This window comes from Bacillus rossius, chromosome 1, assembly GCF_032445375.1.
Source record: "Bacillus rossius redtenbacheri isolate Brsri chromosome 1, Brsri_v3, whole genome shotgun sequence".
NCBI lineage: Eukaryota > Metazoa > Arthropoda > Insecta > Phasmatodea > Bacillidae > Bacillus > Bacillus rossius.
The window spans coordinates 117,937,628-117,961,697 of NC_086330.1; the positions used below are offsets into that span (position 1 = coordinate 117,937,628).

At 44.5% G+C, this 24,070-nt stretch overlaps 1 protein-coding gene across 1 annotated transcript in view; it reads left to right on the forward strand.

The window, feature by feature from the left end:
- The first annotated feature begins 16,154 nt into the window (after positions 1-16,154).
- LOC134543098 (COMM domain-containing protein 5-like) overlaps positions 16,155-24,070 on the forward strand; it is a 28,033-nt gene continuing 20,117 nt past the window's right edge. The window contains exon 1 of the mRNA XM_063387890.1: positions 16,155-16,368. Coding sequence (XP_063243960.1) covers positions 16,293-16,368 — 76 coding nt within the window. The 5' untranslated portion in view covers positions 16,155-16,292. The remainder of the gene's footprint in view (positions 16,369-24,070) is intronic.

Here is a 24,070-nt window from a genome sequence, read left to right on the forward strand (position 1 = left end):
CATTGACCTGCACGGGAATGTGAAACAAATTGTCTAGCGGGCGGCCCATCTGTCCCAAGGTCGGGAGGGCATGTACCTCTCCGAGCACGGGGCTGTGGGCCTGTGTGGGAGGAGGGCATCCTAATCCTGATCCCCCCCCCCCCCCCCCGGGAGCTGTTTCCTGGCGCAGGCGGGCTGGCACATTGCGGTGGTGGTGGACACGTGTGCGCCTCCTGGCGCGGCGGTGTGGTAAGTTGCGCTACCCGGAATCCACGTGGGCACTCGCTGTGCCAGTTGCGTTTGCCACGCAGGCACCCCAAGCGACACAGAGGGACTTGTTCCCGTGCCCCGGTGTCCCGCAACGGTAGCTCTGCTCGCCAATACGGCGGTGCCTCACTGGCTCGTGGTCCCCTTGGTTGGTATGGAGGCATGTCCCGTGGAGCCGTGTTCCATCGGGTTTCCGGTGGGCTGTCACTCCCACGGGCATTCGTGGCTGGGCCGCGCCTGCAGGACCACTGAAAGTTGCGCTCAGGTTCGCGTGCTTCGTGCACGTAATCTGCTACGCAACCGGTGTGGCAGCGGCACAGGAAGGGCTGCAGCTCGTCACTCACCAAGCCCATGATGACGGGCAGCGCCCCGGACAGGTCGGTGCTGGGTGAGATGTGGCGGAACAGTTGTTATCTGTTCGCTGACCCTCTCTGTCAATTTGGACTGGTGCATCCTGCACCCGATTAGGCATGCCTCACACAGCCTCAGGAATTCCCTTGTGTCCTCATGCGGGGCTCCGGTGAACTCCGGCAGGGTCATTCTGCTGGCTGGCAGGGATTGTGCCAGGTACTCCAGGGTGGGCCACACGCATTTGGCCTCAGTCATCCCCGGCGCGTGTGCCGCGTTGTTGGTGTGCGAGCTCCAGTCACTGGCGTGGGTGGTCGGAGGGGCGGTGTTCGCCAGTGTGGTGTGGACCAGCAAGGGGGTGTTGTTCACTGGTGGTAAGCTCACCTGTGCCTGCGTCTCCATGCTGTTGTGCCACAGTCCCAGGAGCGCTTCGGTCTTGATGCCTGGTGAGTTTCTGTCCGGCGCACATTTGCATGTCTGCAGCGGATTAGCCTTTCCCGTCAGCACGTCTCTGCCCCGTGGCCAGTAGCAGACTCCACAGGTTTTTGTTTTGAGCCTGTCCACAATCGTGTTGCACGGGGCTTCGGTGTCGATGTTTACGCTGTGCGCGCACGTGGCACTGTTGACAACCTCCACGCGCGCACGTGGCTTTGTTTTCAACCCGCTCCCGGGTGAGGGTGAGAAGGGGGGAGCTAGGGCACGGCCAGATGTGCGGAATGGGAGGTGAGCAGTGGATGTGGGGGTGGGGGTGCGTGGACAGGGATACTCGCTGGCGACCTGGAGGGGGGGGTCAGCGAAAGTGAAATTTGGTGGAGGGGTGGCGCGGGAGGTGATGCACTGTTCCGGGTGGTCCCTTTGTCTCCTCTATTCTGCGTGCTAAATTCCACTGCGCGCGTTCAAAATGGCCGTCATCTGTCCCCTTTGTCTGATCTTGATCCAATTTTCTCGGTTTCTGGCTCTCTTGTTATGCCCAACGCAAGGACGCCATTTGCCATCATCCGGCCTCAATAGAAGGCCCGGGAAGTACCTGACGGGCGCTAAAGGTGTCGCGGTGCTGCTGTTGTCCGGGGGGGGGGGGGGGTTGCCAGGCTAGTGAGACACTAGGCCATTGATGGTGGGTCGTAGGTACTGTGCCCCCGTGTGCCCCGCCAGGTACACGACTCGAAGTCTACCCTGAAATCCCCTGAGGCCGCTCGGCTGTATGGAGGACGGGGTGGCGCGAAAAATTTGTAAGCGACACTGGTTCTGTAGATTTACGTTTAATTAACAGATTTCTCATGTAGTACGCATGGGTACGTGGTACTCCCTATGCGTACTCTATGCGGTGGCAGAACCGCTACAAACACTACGCGAAACAGTTACATGAACATATGTTACTTACAGAGCAAAACATGACACTAATATCACACTATGAATTCGCCGCGACAGTCTCGCGGGACGATGTTGTAAGTGTTCTGGAGATGGCCAGTGCCGAAAGTCTTAGGGTGGATCAGTGAGCATGGCGTTAAATTAAGCTTACTTGTGGTTGCAGCCGGCAGGTGTATGCGCGGCGGTTTATCGAAAGCGTGTTGGCTGGAGTTGGCCAGTGCGGTACGTAGTGTGGTCCGCGACGCTGTGCAGAACCACTAACGAAGGCGGTAGGGATAAGCCCAGGTCCGCAACATACAAGCCTAGTCGACGTGAGCAGCTGTGAAATGAATGAAAAGGTTGAGATATTAAAGTAATTACAGGATGAACGATCGGTGAAACAAAGTGGAGGGCTGCTCACGGATACACATCTTGACCCGGCGCGGAGTGGTTGGAGACTGCCGATCATGGCCGCCTCGCAAGGGAGGGAAAGTTTCGCCTCCTTTGTGAGACAGCGCCATAAACTTATATTAACTTAATTTGCTTTATCATAAGCTGAAAATACGTTCCAGGTGCCCAATTAAAAGGTAGCACCTGGTAATTGGGTGATTAAGGCTTAACAATTGTTTCAGAGTATTTAATTATTCGAATTGTGGCATAAGTTGGCGACTGTAAATTTAATAACATATTGTCTCACTGTGAATTGTTTTAGTGGGATTTCTCCTAATCCGACTTGTTCATTGTCACGGGCACTTTAATTAAGGCCAGTGGCCATGGTGAATGTTAATGAGGATTGTTGTCTGCTCCGCGCATGCAACTGTCCCTCCAACAGGACACGGTACTGACCCTAACGGACTTGCGCCATGACGTCTCCCCCACTTACCAGACTGAAGTAAATAAGGTCCTCGCTGCCTGACCCGAGGTGTTTGCTGTAGACGGGCCCTTAAGGCGAACCACTGTCACCGAATACCGCATCCCCACTCTGACCGATGACCCAGTGTTTGATCCACCTCGTGGCTACGGGTTCTGCGAGCAGCGGACCATCCTGAAACAAGTGGACGAGATGCTGCACAGCAGAGTCATCGAGCCATCACACAGCCAGTACAATGCATGCATTGTGCTGGCCAACAAGAAGGATGAAACCAACCGTTTCTGCGTGGACTTCCGTCCTTTAAATGCCGTGACCATCAGTGCCCCCCCCCCCCCCCCCCCAGATTAGCGTCGATGCCGCCGTAGCCGGCCTAGGAAGGGCCCAGGTCTTCAGCACCTTAAACCTGAAGTCCGGCTACTGGCAGGTGCCCATACGACGAGAGGACCGTAAGAAGACGGCGTTCATGGTTTCAGACGGGCGGCGGTTCTAGTTCCACACCATGCCGTTCGGCCTGAAGTGCGCCCTTTCCACCTTCCAGTGCATGATGACCCGAGTGCTAGAGGGCTACCTCGGGCAGTTCGCCCTAGCATACCTGAACGACGTCATCATGTACTCGGAGAGCTGGGAGGACCACTGCCGCCCTCTGGCCTTGGTCATTGAGCGGTTGTCCACGAACCACCTGACAGCCAACCCGGCCAAATGACATATCGGAGCCATCGAGGTCGACTTCCTGGGCCACGTGGTCAACACGGAGGGGATTCGACCTCAACTAGGTCACCTCCAGCATATCGCGATGGCAGAAGTCCCGCACACCCGGAAGCAGCTGCAGTGCTTTATCGGGTTGCTAAACTGGCTTCATAATTACATCCCCAACTTTTCCCAGGTCATCGCGCCCCTGACAGACCTGCTGTCACCCCAAGTCTGCTACCGCTGGGGCACGCCCGCTCAGGCAGCATTTGAGGCCATCAAAGATGCCTTCATGTGGTGCCACACTCTGGCCTGGGCACCGGAGTCGTGTTGTACCAGGTGGACGACCTAGGAGAATGGCAGGTGATAGACTATGCCAACATGAAATTATGCTCGGCGGAGAAGATGTACCACAGCGACGAGCAGGAGTGCTTGGCGGTGGTGTGGGCCATGAAGAAATACCGCCCACTCCTGGAGGGCAGGCATTTCACCCTCCGCACTGACAACTGCTGACTCACCTGGCTCCACACAATGCAGGGGAGGAAGGGGAAGCTGATACGTTGGGAACTGCTCCTGCAGTCGTTCGATTTCACGGTCGAGCACGTGCCAGATGCAGTAAATCAGCTCCCCGACCTGCTCTCGCGCGAGCCAGACTGCAGCCGGGAGGTGCTGGACGAGGAGGAGTGGGACGAAATCCTGCCCCCAACCCACGCCAGCACAAATGCCGACGATCTCCCTGCCTGCAATCGCCTCACCGTCAATGTAGAGGGGGCTGAAAGCCCACCTAGCACCGAGGCCGACCTAGAGCGGCGTGTCCTCACGACCCAGCGACGATCGCCGGACGCCAAACGATGATGCGAGCTAGCGCGCGGAGGAGACCACCCATCATGGCAACTCCGAGACGACTGGTTCCTGAGCAGATTACCAGGGGAGACAGACGGATGAAGAATCTACATCCCGCCCGAAGCGCATGAGGCGACGTTGCGATTTTATCACGACCATGACCTCGCCGGACATCCAGGCTCGGACCAGACCCGGAGAGCCATCTGCCAGTACTACCAATGGCCGAGGGTGAACCGGGATGTCCAGGTCTACGTCCAGGAGTGTGAGACCTGCCAGCTCCGCAAGGCCCGCCGAGGAGACGGTTAACAACAACAGAAACCTCGCCAGCCGTCGGCGCTGTTCCAGACACTCGCACTGGAAGTGATGGGGCCGTACCCCCGCTCACCGCGGGGTAAGCTCTTCCTAGTGGTCGTGGCAGACATGTTCACCTGCTGGTCTGAAGCTTACCCCTGCGGCAACGCACGGATGGCTACCATCATCGACGTCTTGACGCGCGAGATCCTCGCTAGGTTCGGCTACCCAGAGTACGTACTGACGGATAATGGAAGCCAGTTCCTGGGAAACCCATTGGAGAGGGTGGTGCCAAGAGGCACACATCGTCCACCACATCACACCCTCCTACCACCCCAGGGCCAACCCGACCGTACGCAGGAATCAAGACCTGAAGGTCCAACTGCAGCTGCACGTAGGGGAGGATCACACCCATTGGGACCACCACATCGCCGACACACTGTTCTGCTTCCTACCGCGCATGAATGCGGCCACTGGGATGACGCCAGCGGAAATGTTCCAAGGGCGTAACCTGCCCCTACTAGGCGAGTTGGCAACCCATGGTGCCCCACACCCAGGAGAGCACCAGGAGGAGCGCGACCAGCGTCGCGCCCACGAGCACAATGCAACCCGAGTGCGACAAGCGTGCTGTAGCCAGACTATAACACCGCAGATGGCATGATCACAGGCACCACTGCAGGCCGGCAACCGGGTGTACACCCAGGGGTATCCCCTGTCGGCAGCGCCGCGCAACTTCTGCGCCGGACTCGCCCCTCGCTGGGAGGGCCCCTATACCGTAACACAGCACCTAGGGACGATGTCCTACACGGTGGACCTAGGAGGCTGCCGATTACAGAAGATCCACTGGGACCACCAGAGAGTGGCAGCGAAACCTGGGAAACCGATCCTGACCGAACCCGACCACGAGAACCCAGCCGACGAGCCAGACGCTCCTCCCGACGCAACCCCACCTGCAGAACTCGAGCGACCGCAGGAGACCGCTTAGGACAACACTCGGGAAGGGCAGGAACACCCCACCGACGGAGAACTGGAGGCAGACCCACCACACGACACATCCGAGGCACCCAATCCCGCGGTAACCCCGCCACAAGGGGAGACCCCCGACAGCTAGCACCCTCCAAGGCAGGAGGAGCCCGTGGAGACATACACCACACCACGCAAGCAGAGGAGGGACCGGCAGCCCCATACCCAGTGCCGGGTAATGGAGATCACGGAGGAAGACTCCGAGGACCCCGCCGGAGCACCCCCTAGTCTGGAGCCCATCATCTCCGACCCGGATGAGGCCGAGGCGGAATCGCCCCCAAGCTTGACAAGGGGCTTCTAGGGACACACAGCCTCACTCGCCGATGCCGTTTTCCGCATCACTGTCATGCCCCCGCGCGAAGAGATAACCGGCCGTCCACAACGGACTCTGCAATGAACCACTAGGTTGCGGGAGTTCATCTTGGACACCACCCAGGGGCGGAACTCACCGAGCCAGGCGCTGATACCCGAACAGGAATGCCAGCCATACAGGCGAACATGTTCAACAAGCCTCGAGGTGAGTAGCCCACGAGAGCGCCCTCGAGGGGGGTCATCAGCGTCCTGCCCATTTGGCCGAGTACGTCCTGGGCAGTCTCGATACCCTGCCTCCCACATCACGTGCCGTGGCGCCGCCTCCCAGCCCAGCTGCCCACACAGTTTCCTAGGCGGTGTCCGCCAGCGCCACCACTTGACACACCATGGAACCACCCCCCGGCCCAGCTGCCCATGCAGTGTCCGAGGCGGCGTCCACCAGTGCCACCTCATCATGCGCCGCGGTGCCACCTCCAGGCCCAGCTGCCCACGCTGCGTCCGAGGCCGCTACCGCCAGCGCCAACCTATCATGCGCCACGGCGTTGCCTTCCGGCCCAGCTGCACAAGCAGCGTCCGAGGTGGCGTCCGCCAGCGCCACCACATCACGCGCCGCGACACTATCTCCCGGCCCAACTGCACATTCAGTGTCCGAGGCGGCGTCCGCCAGTGCCGACACTTCAATTGCCGCGGTGCCGCCTCCTGGCCCAGCTGCCCACGCAGTGTCCGAGGCGGCGTCCGCGAGCGCCAAGACACCGCCATCCATGGGATCACTTCACGGAGAGTGCCGATTGTTCTAGGGAGTCGTCGAACCACGGAATCAGGAACACGTCGCGGGGACGGGCTTCCGCTGGGGGAGGGGCGTTTGATGTAGTACCGACCATAGTCTCTAAGCCCATGCTCCGCACCACCAGTACCGGATCCCATTTTGGAGCGCACCCCTAGCCCAGCCGGAATGAGTCAAACGAGCGCCCCGGGCGTGACCTCAATAAACTCGAATAAACTTTAGGAAACGAGACCCTGGGGACTCTATTTCATAAAACAATCAATGAATGAGACACTAGAACAATAGTAATTATTCATAAGCAATAAGCAAATGCATCGTAGGTAAGCCAAGCGACATCCTCACGCACGGAATGGGCAACGAACCTCATTACCTGTCGCCGCGGTCACTGGGCTTAATTACAGTGCCCGTGAACCTGATCAAGTCATGTTAGGAGAAATCCAACTTAAACAATTTATATTGAGACAAATTGTCACTATTTTGACAGTCGCCAACTTGGTGCGACATTTCAAATTAATAAAATATACAAAACAGCTGTTCAGCCTTAAGCACCCAATTCCCAGGTGCTAGATTTTATTTAAGCTACTGGAATGTGTTTTTTGTTATAATTCAACCAGTTAATAAAATGTAAGTATTTGGCACCATCTCACAAGGGAAGTGGAAGTTCCCCCCCCCCCCCCCCCGAGGCAGCCCTGTTCGGAAGTCCCGAACCACTCTGCGCCGGGTGAAGACGTGTTCGTCTGTGAGCAGGCTTCACCTTTGTGCTCACCGATCGCTCCTTCTGTAAGTAATGTAATGTAATCACGTAACCTTCTAATTCGCTGCTGCTCACGTCGACTCGGCGTGTATTCCGCGGAACCGGGCCTATCCCGACCGTCTTTTTAGTGATTCCGCACCGCGTCGCGAATCACGCCTGTTAAGGTACTGGCCGACTCCAGCCACAATTTTTTTAGTTAATTCGCCGCGCATTTGCCTGTCGGCTCCAACATCTCTTAAATGTTACAGTTAATTTAGGGTCACGCTCATCGAGCCCTCCCAGACTCTTTAACACTCGGCACTGGCCGTTTCCAGCAAACATTAATCACTTTCCTTCGAGACTGCCACGGTAAAATTCAAAGGTAGTTGTAGTGTTGTGTTTTGCTTTAAAGTGTAAATGTAATACGGCGTAGATGCCGCACAGCGCATTAGCGCGGTTTGTGTAGCGACTTTGTATTGCATAGTGTACGTGTAGGGCGTACCAGGTACCCACGCGTACCACCGGAAAGTACGTGAATTAAACACCGTTTAATATAAACTGTGTCATCTACCGTCATTCTGCACCCTTCCGTCCTTCACACGGCCGAGCGCCGCATCTCAGGAAAGGTTTCATGCCGCGTACCTGGCGGGGCACGCGGGAACAGAGTACCCACGACCATCACAACTGTCTAGTATCGCTCTAGCCTGGCACCCCCCAGACATCAGCAGCGCCACGACGCCCGTAGCACCTGTCAGGTACTTCCCGGGCCTTGATCAGAGGTCGGGTTATGGCAGTGTGATATATGTATTTTCAATATAAATTAGTAATAACTTTGTCAACCTTTAAGGAGCTCTTCTGATTCTCGTATGATTTTCATCTAGCCAGTGACGCCAGCCGATAGTGCGCCTCTTAGTCGCACAGGCCGCGATGCCTCTCCGACGCCTCTCAAAATCGTGTGCCACGAACATGCCCGCGCGTGCAACATGGTGCAACGAGTGTGAGTGCACCGAACGACCCGCAGCTAGCACCACTACCGGCCACCTCGGCGGAAGCACTCCGCCGGGTGTGGCAATGTGCTTCCGCCGGACTATAGCATCAAGGGCACATGTTTTCTCTCACAGACATAAACTAAGTAATGTATATTTCATCAAATGTTTTTATTTGTTAATCCAATTGTTCAATGTGCGAATAGGTCCTAAACTTGGCCGCGTCTGTTTCCCGCACGCTGCGCTTCTGGCGCGCAATTGGCAGGCCTGCTGTAGCGCTGTGCTACACGAGTGAGTCAGTACCCACCGGGAGCTCGAAGAGGCTGGTCGTCTTCGCACAACGTTGAGAGGCCACCTTCGCGCCAATTCCGCAACCGCATCTAGATCGTGAGTTACAACACCACTGGCCGTGCATCACAGCGCAGGTCTTAGCAGCAACGTCCGCCACGTACTGTTCGCTCAAAACTCCCCCCTCTCCATTGTAGGCGGGGTCATCGCCGAACAGCCGTACACGCGCAGAGCTCTCTAACCCCGAACAGTCGCGGCCAGGGGATGGATAGCACCATGTAGAGGTTGATGTGTAATAAAAACCACACTTCACGTAGCGGAGTGCATCATTTGTAGTGTAAGGCGTCTTGGGTGGCCTAAACAGCCCATGAATCACCTCTACGGACACATCCCTGCCTCCCGCCACTTGGCCGAACCCAAACCCCGAGACCCATCCCGCAAAACTTGATAGCTTTGACGGGGAGGCAGCCGGAACGGTGTCACCAGGTTAAACATAATTCGAAGCATTCGCATTGTATTGGGTTAGATTGCAATCATGTTTAAGAACGTTTGATCGTAGACTGCTGCCATTGTATGTTTATCTTTGCCGTCGTCCGGGGTCTAGGGCTCGAGTCCCGGTGCGGTTCCTAGCGGGAGTGGCTGTTGCAAATGTAATGAGTCCGGGTGGGCGCCAGACTAGTTCTGGTGCTAGTCGGTAGTTGGGTCGTGGGGTCGATTGCCCTGCGTGGCCCACTAGGACCGTCGGCAGTGTTGCGTGGGTTTATGGAATTCCCTACTCGGCGGTGGTTGGGGATAGCAGGTTTAAAGAAGCGTACGCTGAAGTGAGGTAATAAATGACGTGCGTCATTTATTCAGTCGACGGTGGCTCTGGTGTAACGTTGTTGGTTACACGCCACGTCGTACAACAGGTGACGTCACAAGATACAAATTACACAATTACACGCAACTAAGTCTGAGAGTTACTTTATTAACGTAGCACAAGTTTACAAAAGGAATGTTACACGAGGTTGCGCTACACAAGTTTACGAATGTTACGTGGAGAGATGCGTCGCACAAGTTTACAAAAGAAATGTTACACGAGGTGGCGTTGCACAAGTTTACAAAAGAAAATGTTACACGAGGGTGCGTTGCACAAGGTTACAAAGAAATGTTACAAAGTCACTAATTATTCCGTATTATCGTGTCCCTAGGCGTTTCTGAGCCTGGCTGCTCAACGAGGGGTGAGGGTGATTGGAGGCGGCCAATCCTGTAAATCTGCGTATCGAGGCGGTGCTCGCGTCCACGGCAGTGGAGCGCGGACCGCAGCTATAATCCCCTCAAAAGTTCCCTTACGGGGAGTGTCAGTGCCGGAGCGACTGAGTTTAACCAAAGTTCTGTCCTCGGTAGACGGCCCGTCCCGGATACTGAACCTACCCCGCGGACCAAGTGTGGTGCAGGGGGGTGTTTGATATTTATGCGGCCGTATTAGGTCCTGGACCGAAAAACTGGACCGGGTACACACGGAGAGATTATTAAAAAGGGGTTTGAAGAATGACTATATTTACCAGAAGTGAACTCGGTGTGGACAAAGGATGATGTCTCTCCGTGGGACGTGCGTCCGCCCCGGTCCACGAGTCGCGTTGTACTGGCGTCATGTCATGGCGTCCGGCCGAGGCTCGGTGGCCCTCGCGCCAGGGTAGACCTCATTACGTTAGTTTCTGATCTGATATGTTAATAAGAGAATTTAATGATGTTAAATTCTTACATTAATTATAAAGGCTGAATCAAGGTCATTCGTCCCTTCTACGAATTGAAAGTTATTATATTTAAGAATTATTATGTTTGAATTTTTACGTCACACCAGCGACTGTTCGTCTCTTGTCGGATTGCTCTGGTGGGGTTAATGACGCAACACAAGGTTTGAATAATTATGTCATAAGGTCTGATTGACTGATTCAGGCAGAAGGCCGCCAGGGGAACACTCACACGCGTATTGCTGGGAGCCGATTCTTGACGCTACCGGAATAATTCCGCTACCGGATTAATCCACGAGTTTCATTCCGGTAGAGAGTAAAAAACCAATTCTTGAAATTGCTGTAGTAGCTACCGGAATCAACATTGTCGGGTCAACGAAAAGTCTTTACGGAAGTGTGGCAACGTTGCTTTAACTGTTGACGTCACTGGTAGAAGGCCAATCACAATGAGGAACGGTAAATTTCCCGTGGAAGTGGATGAATACTGAATGTTTTGTTTTGGTTACTCTTTGCAAATATCCTCGTGTTGAACTACTTAGGGCCGGTTTTATGACCTCCGGCTAAAGTTCTGGCTAAAATTTAACCTCAGGCTAGCTCTTATTTCGGTTTTATGACTCCCTGTTAACGTCTACCTTCCAGTTAAAGTCCCGGCTAACCTAGCGGGTGGATGAACCGGCCGCTAGCTGCTTAACCGGAGGCTAAGCAACAGAAAATAAAATGGCGATGTATCAGGCGAGGTTAGTTGTTGTTAGTGATGATGACTATTTGAGGAATTCTATTGAATATTTGCAGGATGCGATGGAATAATTTATTACTAAATGTAAAATGCTTCGCTTTCGTCAAAGTTTTATTAAAAATTACATGGCATGAAAGTGTAGTCACGCTTTTCTATTCTCGTCGAGTCGTGTATTATTATTTGACTTTAATTGATCACGAAGTACATAAACGTATGCTATGTATATAAACTTAAATGTTCCTGCTTAAGAATATGTGTAAATAAGTGAATTTTAAAATTGCAAAACGAGGGTTATTATTACCGGTAGGTACCTATAAAATGCGTGTTTTCGTGGAAGTTGTATCTGTGAATTTTTATTCGTAATACAGTGGACATATGCCGGGAATGAAATGCACTTCATACGACTTCAGACGTGGTTATAATTCAATAAATACAATTGAATGTGAAAATAAATGTTACCCAATTATCCCTTCCCTATTTTACAAACCATTAGGTACTTATTATCTACCTGCCACGCAAGTGAAAAACGAAAACAGCACTGGAATTATTCTGTGTACCGTATCCAAGTTTATCCCTTGATCCTATCGGCATGACCCTTTATATGTTGGTCTTGTTTTACATTATACTTGCTGTTTTAATTTAGAATGTTGAAAAATCCTGTACACAACACAAAATACCTAACTTATCACGATGCAAACAAATTATGTCAGGTCTTGTAAAAATATATTTCTTTCGTATACATTTTACAATCATAATTATTTCCCCAGTGAATATATCTAGGATCTCTCGACCTACTAAATTAAAACAGCAAACATCCTATACCACAAACTAATTCCATCAGGATCGGATTCATTTGGATACGTGATAGGAAACTATTAGTACAAAAATGAAACCTACACCAGTGAAATGAAAATTGACAAGTATTTTCCCGAAACGGGGTCTATATTATTTGATTATGAAATAAATTTATGAAAGAAATAAGTGTTCTCTAGCAAAAATGTCATCCCTATTTATTTGTTGGTATAGAATTACTTCGTTAGTTTTGGCTTAATATATAACCTAACAAAATCATGAGTTCCAATACAAGAGTAAAGTTGAAAACACACGGTTTTGAATCGTAAATTGTAATTTTATGGTTTAATACAAAGCAGGTTTGACGTCAAAGTAGTTTTTGGTTAATTTAATTATATCTGTTGCAAGGTAAAGTTCGCGGCATATTTCTTTACTGCAGCTGTAAATATTCCGAATCACAATACAAACAAACAGCTGACTAACATTCTACCAGAAAAAATAACTGTCTTGCAACAAAAGTTACCAAATTCTGTTTTATTTCATTACCAACACACCCATTATTACACCACACGCTTCGTCAGGTTACGGTTAGCCAACCGCAGGCTAAGTATGGGTCATAATACACCCCTCGTTCGTTAACCGGGGGCTAGCCTTACCTGGAGGCTAGCTAACCTGAGGATTTAGCCAAATTGAAATGAGCTGTAAAGTTACGGCCGAACAACGGGAAATTTTGCTATCATTCATGGAAAAAAATGATTCTTTGTCCAGAGGAAAATTTAATCCTGAATTTACCAAGAAACGTGCTGATAGTTTGTGGCAAGAATTTTATTAAAATTTACAATTCTCATCCCTTAAAAGTACTCGTTTTTTAGTTTATTGTTTCTGCTTACTTGATAGAATTTAAAATTCTTATCACTTAAAAGTAATCGTTTCTTAGTTTGTTTCTGCTTACTTTGCCGCAACTTTTTATGTTAGTGTAAAATTTGAGGTGAAAATAAATTTTATGCGGTGTTTCTTGATTCAGCAAACAATTGTCAATGTGTACATTAAGATTTTTATAACTGCAAGTCAATACAAAATTATAACATTTTATGAACATCGTCTGGCAATTATCTCCGGGTGCGGGGGGAAATGGGTAAAAGTTCCGTATTGCGTATCCAAGTTAACCTGTGATCCTGTTGGCATGATCCTGTGGTACATAATGCTTATTTTTTTAGCAGCGGGCAGGCGCGTAGCGCCGACGCATTTCGCGCGACAGCGCGAAATCTGAAGTTATTCCAACTGATAAGAAAGATAAGCATCATAGAACACAGGATCAGGTGTACAGGATTATGCCATTAGAATCAAAGGTATATCTAAAAGGTATATCTAGATACACCTGGATAAGCAAAACGGAACTTTTACCAAAGTTTGTAATTGTTTGGTGTAGGGGCTTCTTAAAAACAATCTTATGAATTTATCAACATAATCTTTCAACTATTTCTTCTTCCATCATTTATTTAATAATACTTGTGTCGGTTTTCATCGGTTTGTGTTGTTTTCAATCATATTATTTGCGTGGTAGGAATGTTGGCTCTGTTTGCAAGATAGGGAAGGGTAAATAGGATAACCTTTATTTTCACAATCACTTATCACTGTGGGAAATTCATATATAAATGGACTCATTTCGAGTACTTTTCAATTATTCCGGGATGGATGTACTTTTAACGAATACATGTGCATAATCTAACTACCACTATAGTTTTGTTCCATCAAAACATGACACACGATTGCAATATTTGGTGTCAAAAACGAATTACGTAATATGGAAACTACGTTACCGGTATTGTATTTATCACAATACACGTCAAATAAGCCACAAATTTATACACAGCAAAAATTTCAATGTTTTTTATGCTAAGTAGGTACAATATTAAGTACTTAATGGAAGATGGTAAATATAACTTTCGTAACGTAATATTTAAATACCTGCCATTGCAAATCACACAAACAAAAATGTAATACTTAAAACATTAAATATTAGTTAAATTGTTACAAAAGTTTTCTCGCCACGCACACACGAATTTTGAAGGTTGAAAGCATCACATGGCGTATTTTTATCTGAATAATCACATAACATAATGAGACGAATAAGTTATTTCTGGTTTTAAATGAAGTATTATAATATAAGTATATAAACACACGCATTATTAAACGAGATTTAAATGTAGCTAACCTACACTAACCAAACATACAAACGATTTAAAAAAATTTCAGAACCATACCAGAGACTCCATTTTGGACAAATCATGGTTTCAAATAACAAACAACGTTTAAATCTCTACCGGAATTGTGATTCCGCCAGCTCACGAGGTGGCGGAATAATTCCGGTAGTTTGTGACGTAAATCCGATACATAATTCCGCTAGCGAGTGTTCAAGAATAGGGTTTAGCAAATCTCTGGTGGAATCAAGTAATTCCGCTAGCGGAATTCTTCCAGCAGCGTCAAGAATAGGGCCCCTGTAGTTACACACGTGAGTGCCCGGGCACTCCTACGTCGCACTTTCGTTGACCAACTTCAAATAAATACGTAACACTGTTTAATAATCTATGTTTGTTTTTTAACGTGGTTGGTTTTAATGACGGTCTGTTTATTTTAGGGGGGCCGGGTTCTACCTTGGTTGCTGGTGGTTCGCCTGACTCGGGTGGGCCATGGCTAGGGGCGCGTTCCGTTAGCGGGGTTGAATACTGGCGGTTGCAGGTCGGGCTTTAGGGTGGCCTTCGGTCGGACGACGTCATCTTCAATTACTATATAAACAGTTGCAATTTATGAACTCTACAATAATTTGCCATAGCCTTCGTGTTAGTAACGGTCACAGGATAGAACATTATACATAGGTTTGCAGCCTATCATGGTCGCGCGCAACTTCAATGTGTTGAAACAATCGTGAAGCGACTGTCTGACAACAGACGCAGCCAGGCATCAGACTGGCAAGTGAATCAACCTTAATAAAGTGGAGTGTCTTTTCAGCCAGTTTCCTTTTATTTCAAGGCGTCCTATGTGGCCTGAACAGCCCAGGTAGTTCACGTGGACGACACACTCCTGCCTGCAGCCACGAGGTCGAACCCCCCTTTTTGCCTCCTGAGATCATTTTCAATTTAATATTTATTCAAAACTCAATCAGGCAGCGGGAGGGACATCAAATTTATAGACAAAAGTTACTATTTCTTTTTATTAATTACTGTATTGTAAAGAGGCAAGTTAAGGCCCAGAAAAACTGTCAATAATAATGAAGTAAATAATTAGTTTGAAAATATTAATCAAAGTGGTGACATTGTTGGTTGTTGTCTTTACTCGATCTATTGATATTTGGGTTTCTTAAAACTCAGATGATGGCAAGAACTAGTTAAGGCCGCAAGGGGTATTAGGGACATTTATAAAGCATTTACTCAATTTAGAATGCAGCCTATATTGGGTATGCTGCCTAACACGCCTGTATAAGGCTTAATGTGACTAACTTATTGTATTCAGCAAACAAAAAGGATGAATATTAGTCTTACAAAATAAATAATAGTCAAATAAAAAAAAGGTAATTCAACCGGATATTTACACATTTAAGAAATGGGACAATACACCTGTCTCACACCATCTGTTGAAGGGCATGGCTGGGTTTATATTAATTCCGTTACTTGAATACTCAATTGTTTGGTATTCCAATTATACCCAAAAATATTCGGTATGCTATTTGCATATTGGCATTAGGGTTCACACTAGTCTTTGAGTTGGCCGGACAAGCAGGTAGGTACATTCTGCCAACAGGATGGGGGCCAGAGGCCAGTCTTTTACTGACACAGGAAAAATAACATCATTAAATAATTTATTTAATGCCTTCATTTAATAGTGGTGGGTTGCTGAACTGAATTTTCAATGTAAAGTGTCTAGAGTTGAGAATATAATTTGTAATTAAAAGCTGTTGAAACAAATATGGGGTTTATCTTCCACTGTTAATTTATAGTAAAATGTGTGATTCTTATATATTCGCAAGCCAACTGAATATCATATTACTGAAGAAAATACAGTTGAAAACATTTTTACACTTAATTTGCTTCGAAGATTTGTCTAGAGCTCTCAAGCCAACATTCTTATTCAGTAGCAGCTTACATTATTACCGTGAATATTACATCGTCTTCTATCAAATACGTCGATCTATGGTATCATGGTATGGGTTTGTTTATTTTGTTATTTGTTGTCATTGAAGGTAATTCGCGAAAGGTAGTGTGTGCCGTAATATAAATGCTGCCCAAGAAGTCTAGTAAAAAAGAAGATGAAGATTGCATATCAAGAAATGTATACAAAAATCTGGCCGAGGGTATGATGGATAAATAAATACATTAAATGCAAGGCTTCCTTATAACGTGAGCAAAGTTCTAGTTGACTAAGGGTCAATTTCACCATGCTATCTTTAAACGTTGTTTAACTAAGATTCGTTTAGTTACTTGACCTTTTTAAAAAACTGTTAAACTTTTTTACTTCACCTCACATTTCGTGTGTTTCATTAACTTAAAGTAGTTACGCTTGGTTTAACTTATTAAAGTTCGTTAGAAATTCAATTACAAGTAGTGGCCATTCAATTTTGTTCGTTTGGTAAATATTTACAATCGCGGTAGATGCCAAAAAAAATGCTAAAAATCTGAAAATACTTTTATTCTGTGCCCTTTCACTTCCTCTTTTCAAAACAACCGGCGGAGGTAAGAAATTCCAAATACTTAGGAGATATCGAATTTTTTAATTTCATCATATGTAGAGTCGCGGTAGATGCCAAAAAAAATGCTAAAAATCTGAAAATACTTTTATTCTGTGCTCTTTCACTTCCTCTTTTCAAATCAACCGGCGGAGGTAAGAAATTCCAAATACTTTAGGAGATATCGAATTTTTAAATTTTCATCACAATACCTGTGAATTCAGGCGGCCACCATTGTTTCTTGTTTACGAGACGAGTATGATTTTTTTTTCCGCGATGTAGGTGAACGACTACATTGTTGCTTGTTTAGGAGTATCTATTAAAATCTGAAAATACTTTTATTATAGTTATGTTATGTTATGTTAGCTACATTAAAACACTTTAAAACACTATGGACGGTTAGTTAGGTTAGTATAGCTACATTAAAATAAACAGAGAAATATAAATATTAATAAATAAGACCGAGGTTGGCCGAAGGTAAATGGTTCGGGTGTAATCGGGAATGGCAGAACTTTATGTGCGTCTTGATTTACCGTTCGTGAATGCCTAATTAATTAAAATGGTCGATTAGGTCAGGTCAGTTACATTATTAATACTTTCAAACTAAGCAGACATTAAAAATAATATAAATTAATTTTAATGGTTGTTTAGTTTTAAAGTATTTATAATGTTGCTGACCTGACCTAACAAACCGGGACAAAGGATGAACGGTAGGAACTCACGTAATTTTTTTACTTATTACTTGCGCAACAAATAAAACATTAAAATTTGAAACGTTAAAAACTCACATACGTTAGAGGCGGGTACATTCCTTTGCCATTACTAGAAAATGATGTAGTCGTTCTACCTACGTCGCGAAAATAAAAAATCATAAACGTAAACAAGCAACAATGGTCGGTTCACCTACGCGGAAAAAAATCATACTCGTCTCGTAAACAAGAAACAATGGTGGCCGCCTGAATTCACAGGTATTGTGATGAAAAACTAAAAATTCGATATCTCCTAAAGTATTTGGAATTTCTTATCTCCGCCGGTTTTAATGTAAAGAGGAAGTGAAAGAGCATATAATAAAAGTAATTTCAGATTTTTAGAATTATTTTTCGCAAATACCGCTACTGTACATGTTCAAAATTTAAAAATTCCATATCTCCTAAAGTATTTGAAATTTCTTATCTCCGCCGGTTGATTTGAAAAGAGGAAGTGAAAGAGCATAGAATAAAAGTATTTTCGGATTTTTAGCATTTTTTTTGGCATCTACCGCAATTGTAAATATGTATTTACCGTTCGTTTTTGAAAATATTGTTTTCAATTAATATGTAGCTCTTTATTCATAGTAATTAAATATGTTAGAGGTGACCCGCTATTGATCCAATAAAGATGGCCAAGCATTTAGTATTAATCTTGTCGTCGCCTGGCCGACTAGCCCCTGAATGATAGTATTTTGCCGGCTACTCAGTGTTCGGTAGAGAGGGGTTCGGGCTGCGTGGCCAAGGGACTTAGTCACTAGGATAGAAATTGACACACTCGAAGACAGTTTCCAGGTTCTTTATATACGGTAAATCAAACCCTCTACAAGGGGCTGCCGCGTTTCTGCCCGTGACTGATTCTGTAGGCGAAACCCGGTTCCGCGCACTGTTACTGTATGGGAAAAATATGTGACGTCCCGTTCGTGACGAGCAATACCCGCGTCGCTAAGACTTGAACTCTATATGACTCGCACCCTAAGCTGAACGACTGACTAGACAACACGGTGCCCGGGAGGGCCTGTAAATTACTGTAAAAACAATGGCGAAAATCCAGTCCGCAAAAGAACTCTGCAACTCGTAAACCACCGGAGAAAACACGCACGCGAAGAAGTGACTGCAAGCCGCGACTGAATGACGAGGTGACACTCTCGCCTAAATGACAACACGACTGTAAGATAGGAATTACTTCCTCTCGGCAAGGCCTGAACTCCAGCGATATACCGCGCCCGTTCTCACCGTCTTGGAGCGATCTCGTAGACACGTCCGCTGTCTCCAGCGCCCAGCTGCCGACTGACTACCTCCCCACCTCGCGCGACCGAGCGCCCGCGTCCCACCCCTCCTCGCGAGCCCGCGGAACACGCTGATTGGTCACAGGCGGAAGCCACGGCTTTGGCGCCCGGTGAACAAACACAACTTATTACACAATTACACTTCAAATAATAAAATACACAAGTTACAATAAGTAATGTTAAAAAATATACACAACAATTCGTCCCGTCCGGTTATTAAGTATTTACATTAATTTTCACTGGCGCGTGAACCTCTCTTCCCCCCCCCCCCTACCCTAGCCGCACAACACTGTCGTCGCACACGCAACACCGGGCAGGAGAAGGCGTTGGCGCAGCATAACGGGCTGTGAGAGCTGGGTCGACATCAATCTTTGTGGTATAAATATAAAGGGGCCTGACAATACTGATTAATAATTTACACTGAGGTGAAGTTAGCTTCGAAATGGCACGCATACCATAATTATGGTACAACACGACAAAACTCCTGTAAAACGGAGAAGCGCATAGTGCAAAAACAGCATACAACTAACGTTACCAGATTTAAATAAATTAGCTTAATATACTAGGGCAAGTGGGGGTAATTGTGAGACAAAAATAGAACTTTTGCTTTATCTTTTTTGATAGCAATTGAAAGTTATATCTCTTTTTGGTAAAATATGACAACTGACATCATTTATCAGATCCCTGTCCATTTTTTGCATTTTCTTGTAGCAGAAAGATGTTAGACTCAAAAAACCTTGTCTCATTTTTCCCCGCTATAAGGGAAATTATGAGACAAATGTGGGAAAAAATGAGACAGTCTGTTTTCTCAGTATATATTAGTAAGAAGTTATGTGGGCAATGGTGAGACAGAGCATGCCTTAAAATATAAGTGACTAAATTTTTATATCCAAGTACTGAAAATCATGCCAGCAATAGACATTTGAAAAATGTTTATGAAAAAGTATTAAATTTTGCTGAAGCAAATTTATTGTTTTACATAAAGATAACTAAGTATTATCTACCCTTAATAGTAATTTTTTTGAACATTTAAAATTAATTTATAATAGTTTAAAAATTTTTGAGTTATTATTACAAAATAAACTGTGGCTTGCATATATTTAAGGTGCAAACTAATTGATGAACATATTGTCAATCCTGCACTAATTTTACATTACAACATACAATACTGGAAAAAAATCTTTAGTCTTATTCTATTTTTTCCAAGATTGTGGGTAGGCCTATAATGGTTATACAATTGTCTTGATCAGGCCTACATCTGTAAAATGTCCACTGGCTGACGGAACCTATATTTTATCCTATCTCCTACTGAAACAATTTGTGGGGCAGGAAGTTTGCGAATTATGTCTTTTACATTGACGACTGTTTAGTTTTATTTTATAATTTTGGATAATTATTCCTGTAAAAGAACACATTAAAATCTTAGCATACACTAGTAAATACATAAGACATCAAATGCTCAACCCAATCTAGAGTAGGTAGGCAAATTTTCAAATGAGGCTATTTTAGTTGCATTTATCAGATGTTGGCCCCCTACCACATTTCCCTTAACAATTACATTAAACATTTCATTAAAATGTATCCCTGTTATTGAATAAGCTTCTACAATTAATAATTTAGGTTAGGTTCTTTACACCATGCTGTGTTTACCTAATTTAATAAGAAATTTTAAAAACTATAATGCCTATGGCACTAGGTATTACGATGTAGGCCTGCACTTCTTAATATAGCCTAATCACACTATTTTAACATTCGTTTTGTGCAAACACACACAACAATCCGATAAATTCTCATTCACAGGAATTTTAGTACTGTCACAAAATTTCTCTCCATCCTTGGAGTGTCTCAAAATTTCCCTCCGCCCAACAGAATAATTACCTATTTTGTCTCATAATTACCTCCTCCACTTAAGGCATTAATAAAAAAATAATAATTATTGAAAATTTAATGTTAACATATTAAGTACTGTATTCCTCATTCAATTCTACTAATAGAGCATGTGATCACATTTATAATACTCATATTAATTTTGATAGCCAACGAAATTGCCAAAGTATAACACATAAGTTTTTACTTGTTAAATATAGAGGAGTTGAAAATGAATTTTTTGAACACTATTAAGATGGCAGTACTTTTCTGGGGCAAATTTTAGCAGTACCTAAGTAAAGGAATGTTTGCAGCATTATAATATTTATTTCAAGTAAAGAATAAGCTTTCCATTGAAACTGTTTACATGTCTCATAATTCCCCACATTTCAGCTGTCTCACTATTACCCCCACTTACCCTAATTAATATAAATGTAAGGGTTCCTTAAAAGTTATAAAGAATATGTTCTAAATAAACTACTCAGCCTTTAAATTACCAATTAAGACCTTAAGAAAAACAACGGGACCCATTTCTTTAGACCTACAAATTTCAAAATAAACTTTGTAACTAGCTGTGAGTAAACGGTGGTTACTAAGCATACTTAGGACTGTAGAAAAACGAATCAGCTTCGTGGGGCTTAAACTTCAATTAGTGTCTACTCACCTTTAGGGATGGGTAAATGTCCAAAATTTTATCTATCTGAAATTTTCCTGGAAATTTTCATGGAAACTTTCCAAAAACCGAAAAACATAGGAAATTTTAGGAAACTTTGATGTTGGTTTATAAATAACCATTTCAGAGAATTAGACATGTGACTGTCTCTACTGTATGAAATTTTCATATTGTAAAATACAATATTCACAGTTGCAGTATTAAGAGGACATTAAAATATCTTTCGTTAGCGATGTAGAATTTACTGTGGGTGCTGTTCTAAATTAATTTCAACATTTAGGTGGAATTATTCTTTTTACAAATACAGTTCACAAATTCATTGCAAGTAGGCCTAATCAGTTTTTAAATCTGAAAATTATTTAATCAGCTGCTTTCAACATTACAAAAAGCTAATGTAGTGGAAGAAAAATTAAGGTAAAGAATACTTAACTGCAGATTTAACAGAAATGATTCCTTCTGAAAAAACAATTACCTGGTCAATCACAGTTAAAATATTTGACTACATAGATTTGAAAATATTAACACTATATTATTACAATTTATCAACTGATTGGAAATAAAGACAAATAAGTTGTAACAAATAAAACACTAAAAAAAATATTGATCAACAATTAGTTGCATTCATAATAAGAAATCATACATGACAGTTTTAACTGAATTGGAAACAAACATGTCCTTATTTATATTGGGTCTTATAAACCAATGAAATCATCATTGCCTTCATAACTGAAATCACTGTTTTCTTCCTCTTCTGTTTTCATTGTTAGAACAAGATGCACTGTCTTCTTTTAAAACACACTGTGGTAGTTTTTTCTTCTGATATACTTTCTCACATTGTCTTCCACAATGACAGTAATAGAATCTTTCCTTTCCAATTTTTCAATGTCCTCCAGGATGTGGTGACACAATTTCCAGTTGTGGGCAATGAATGATATTTTACCTGCTCTTTCAGTGGTCAAGCAGTTTCTTAGTTTTGTATGTATACTACCATGTGTACTGAAAGACCTCTCTGTAGCAGCAGAGGTTACTGGCATACCTAAGATTCTGTTTGCTACTTTTGACAGCTGTGTATGACCACACAGACCTTTCCACCAAGTACAGGGTTCAAGTTTACCTTTTCCAAGCGCCATCCAAAGAAATTCTTTGGCCCACATACCTTCTCTACTTAGGTACTGAGCTAACTCTGTTAAAACTATACCTTCTTCAATGTGTTCCATATCGGTTGAAATTTTGCATACATACTCAACAGCACTCAACTGTTACAGCTAAAAAAAATTCAATGTTTCCCAATGTTTCCACTTTTTTTCAAAGTTTCCATGAGGTCTGTAAATTTTCCATTTTTGAAAGTTTTCGGCAGGAAATTTCCGACAGGAAACTTTTCACTACCCATCACTACTCACCTTACAAGTAGTAACTGTTGAGTGTCAGTCTATTAAATATACCATGTTTGAGGGCTTACAAATGTGCAGCTCAAATATGTAACTAAATGCGAGTATGTGGAGGTTAATAAGCATACTTAGCACTATAGAAATATATTACAGCTTCGAGGTGACCAAGGCTCACTTTGTGTATACTCGCCTTACAAGTAGCCACATGTGAGTACTAGTGTAAAAAAGATGCCACGTTTGAGGTCTAAAAAATACTAAACTGAAATATGTAACTAAATGCAAGTGGAGGTTAATAAGCATACTTAGCACTTTAGAAATACAATTCAGTGTCGACATGACCAAAGCTCAGTTCATGTCTGCTCGCCTTACAAATAGCCACATGTGACTCTTAGTGTATGAAGGATGACATGTTTGAGGGCTTAAAAATACTAAACTGAAATATGTAACAAGAACAGAGTCTTGGGTCACCTCGAAGCTGTAATGTATTTCTATAGTGTTAAGTATGTTTATTAACCTCCTCATACATTTAGTTTCATATTTCAGTTAAAGTATTTTTAAGCCCTCAAACTTGGCATTCTTGATACACTAGTACTCACATGTGGCTACTTGTAAGGCGAGTAGACACGAACAGAGCCTTGGTCACCTGGAAGGTGAAATATATTTTTATAGTGCTAAGTATGCTTATTAACCTCCACATACTCACATTTAGTTACATATTTGAGCTTCGCATTTGTAAGCCCTCAAACATGGTATATTTAATAGACTGATACTCAACAATTACTATTTGTAAGGTGAGTAGACACAAATTGAAGTTTAAGCACCACAAAGCTGATTCGTTTTTCTACAGTCCTAAGTATGCTTAGTAACCACCATTTACTCACAGCTAGTTACAAAGTTTATTTTGAAATTTGTAGGTCTAAAGAAATGGGTCCCGTTGTTTTTCTTAAGGTCTTAGTTGGTAATTTAAAGGCTGAGTAGTTTATTTAGAACATTAATTCTTTATAACTTTTAAGGAACCCTTACATTTATATTAATTAGTATATTTCACTAATTTGTTTAATTCTGGTGACATTTGTTATATGCTGTTTTTGCACTACGCGTTTTTCCTTTTTACTGGCATTTCGTCTGTTGTGCCATAATTATGGTACACGTGCAATTTCGAAGCTGAGATTCGAAGCTAACTTCACTTCAGTATAATTTACTTGAACATAATTAAGAAGAAAAATTATTTGTCTGTAATGGTCGTTTTTTTTTTTTTTCAAACTAATGTAAAGGAAACAAAGATAGCTATATTCACAAGTATAAAACCAAAAATTAAGAATTTAATTAAAAGTAGAATATAAACTTATTTATTTTAAAACAATCACA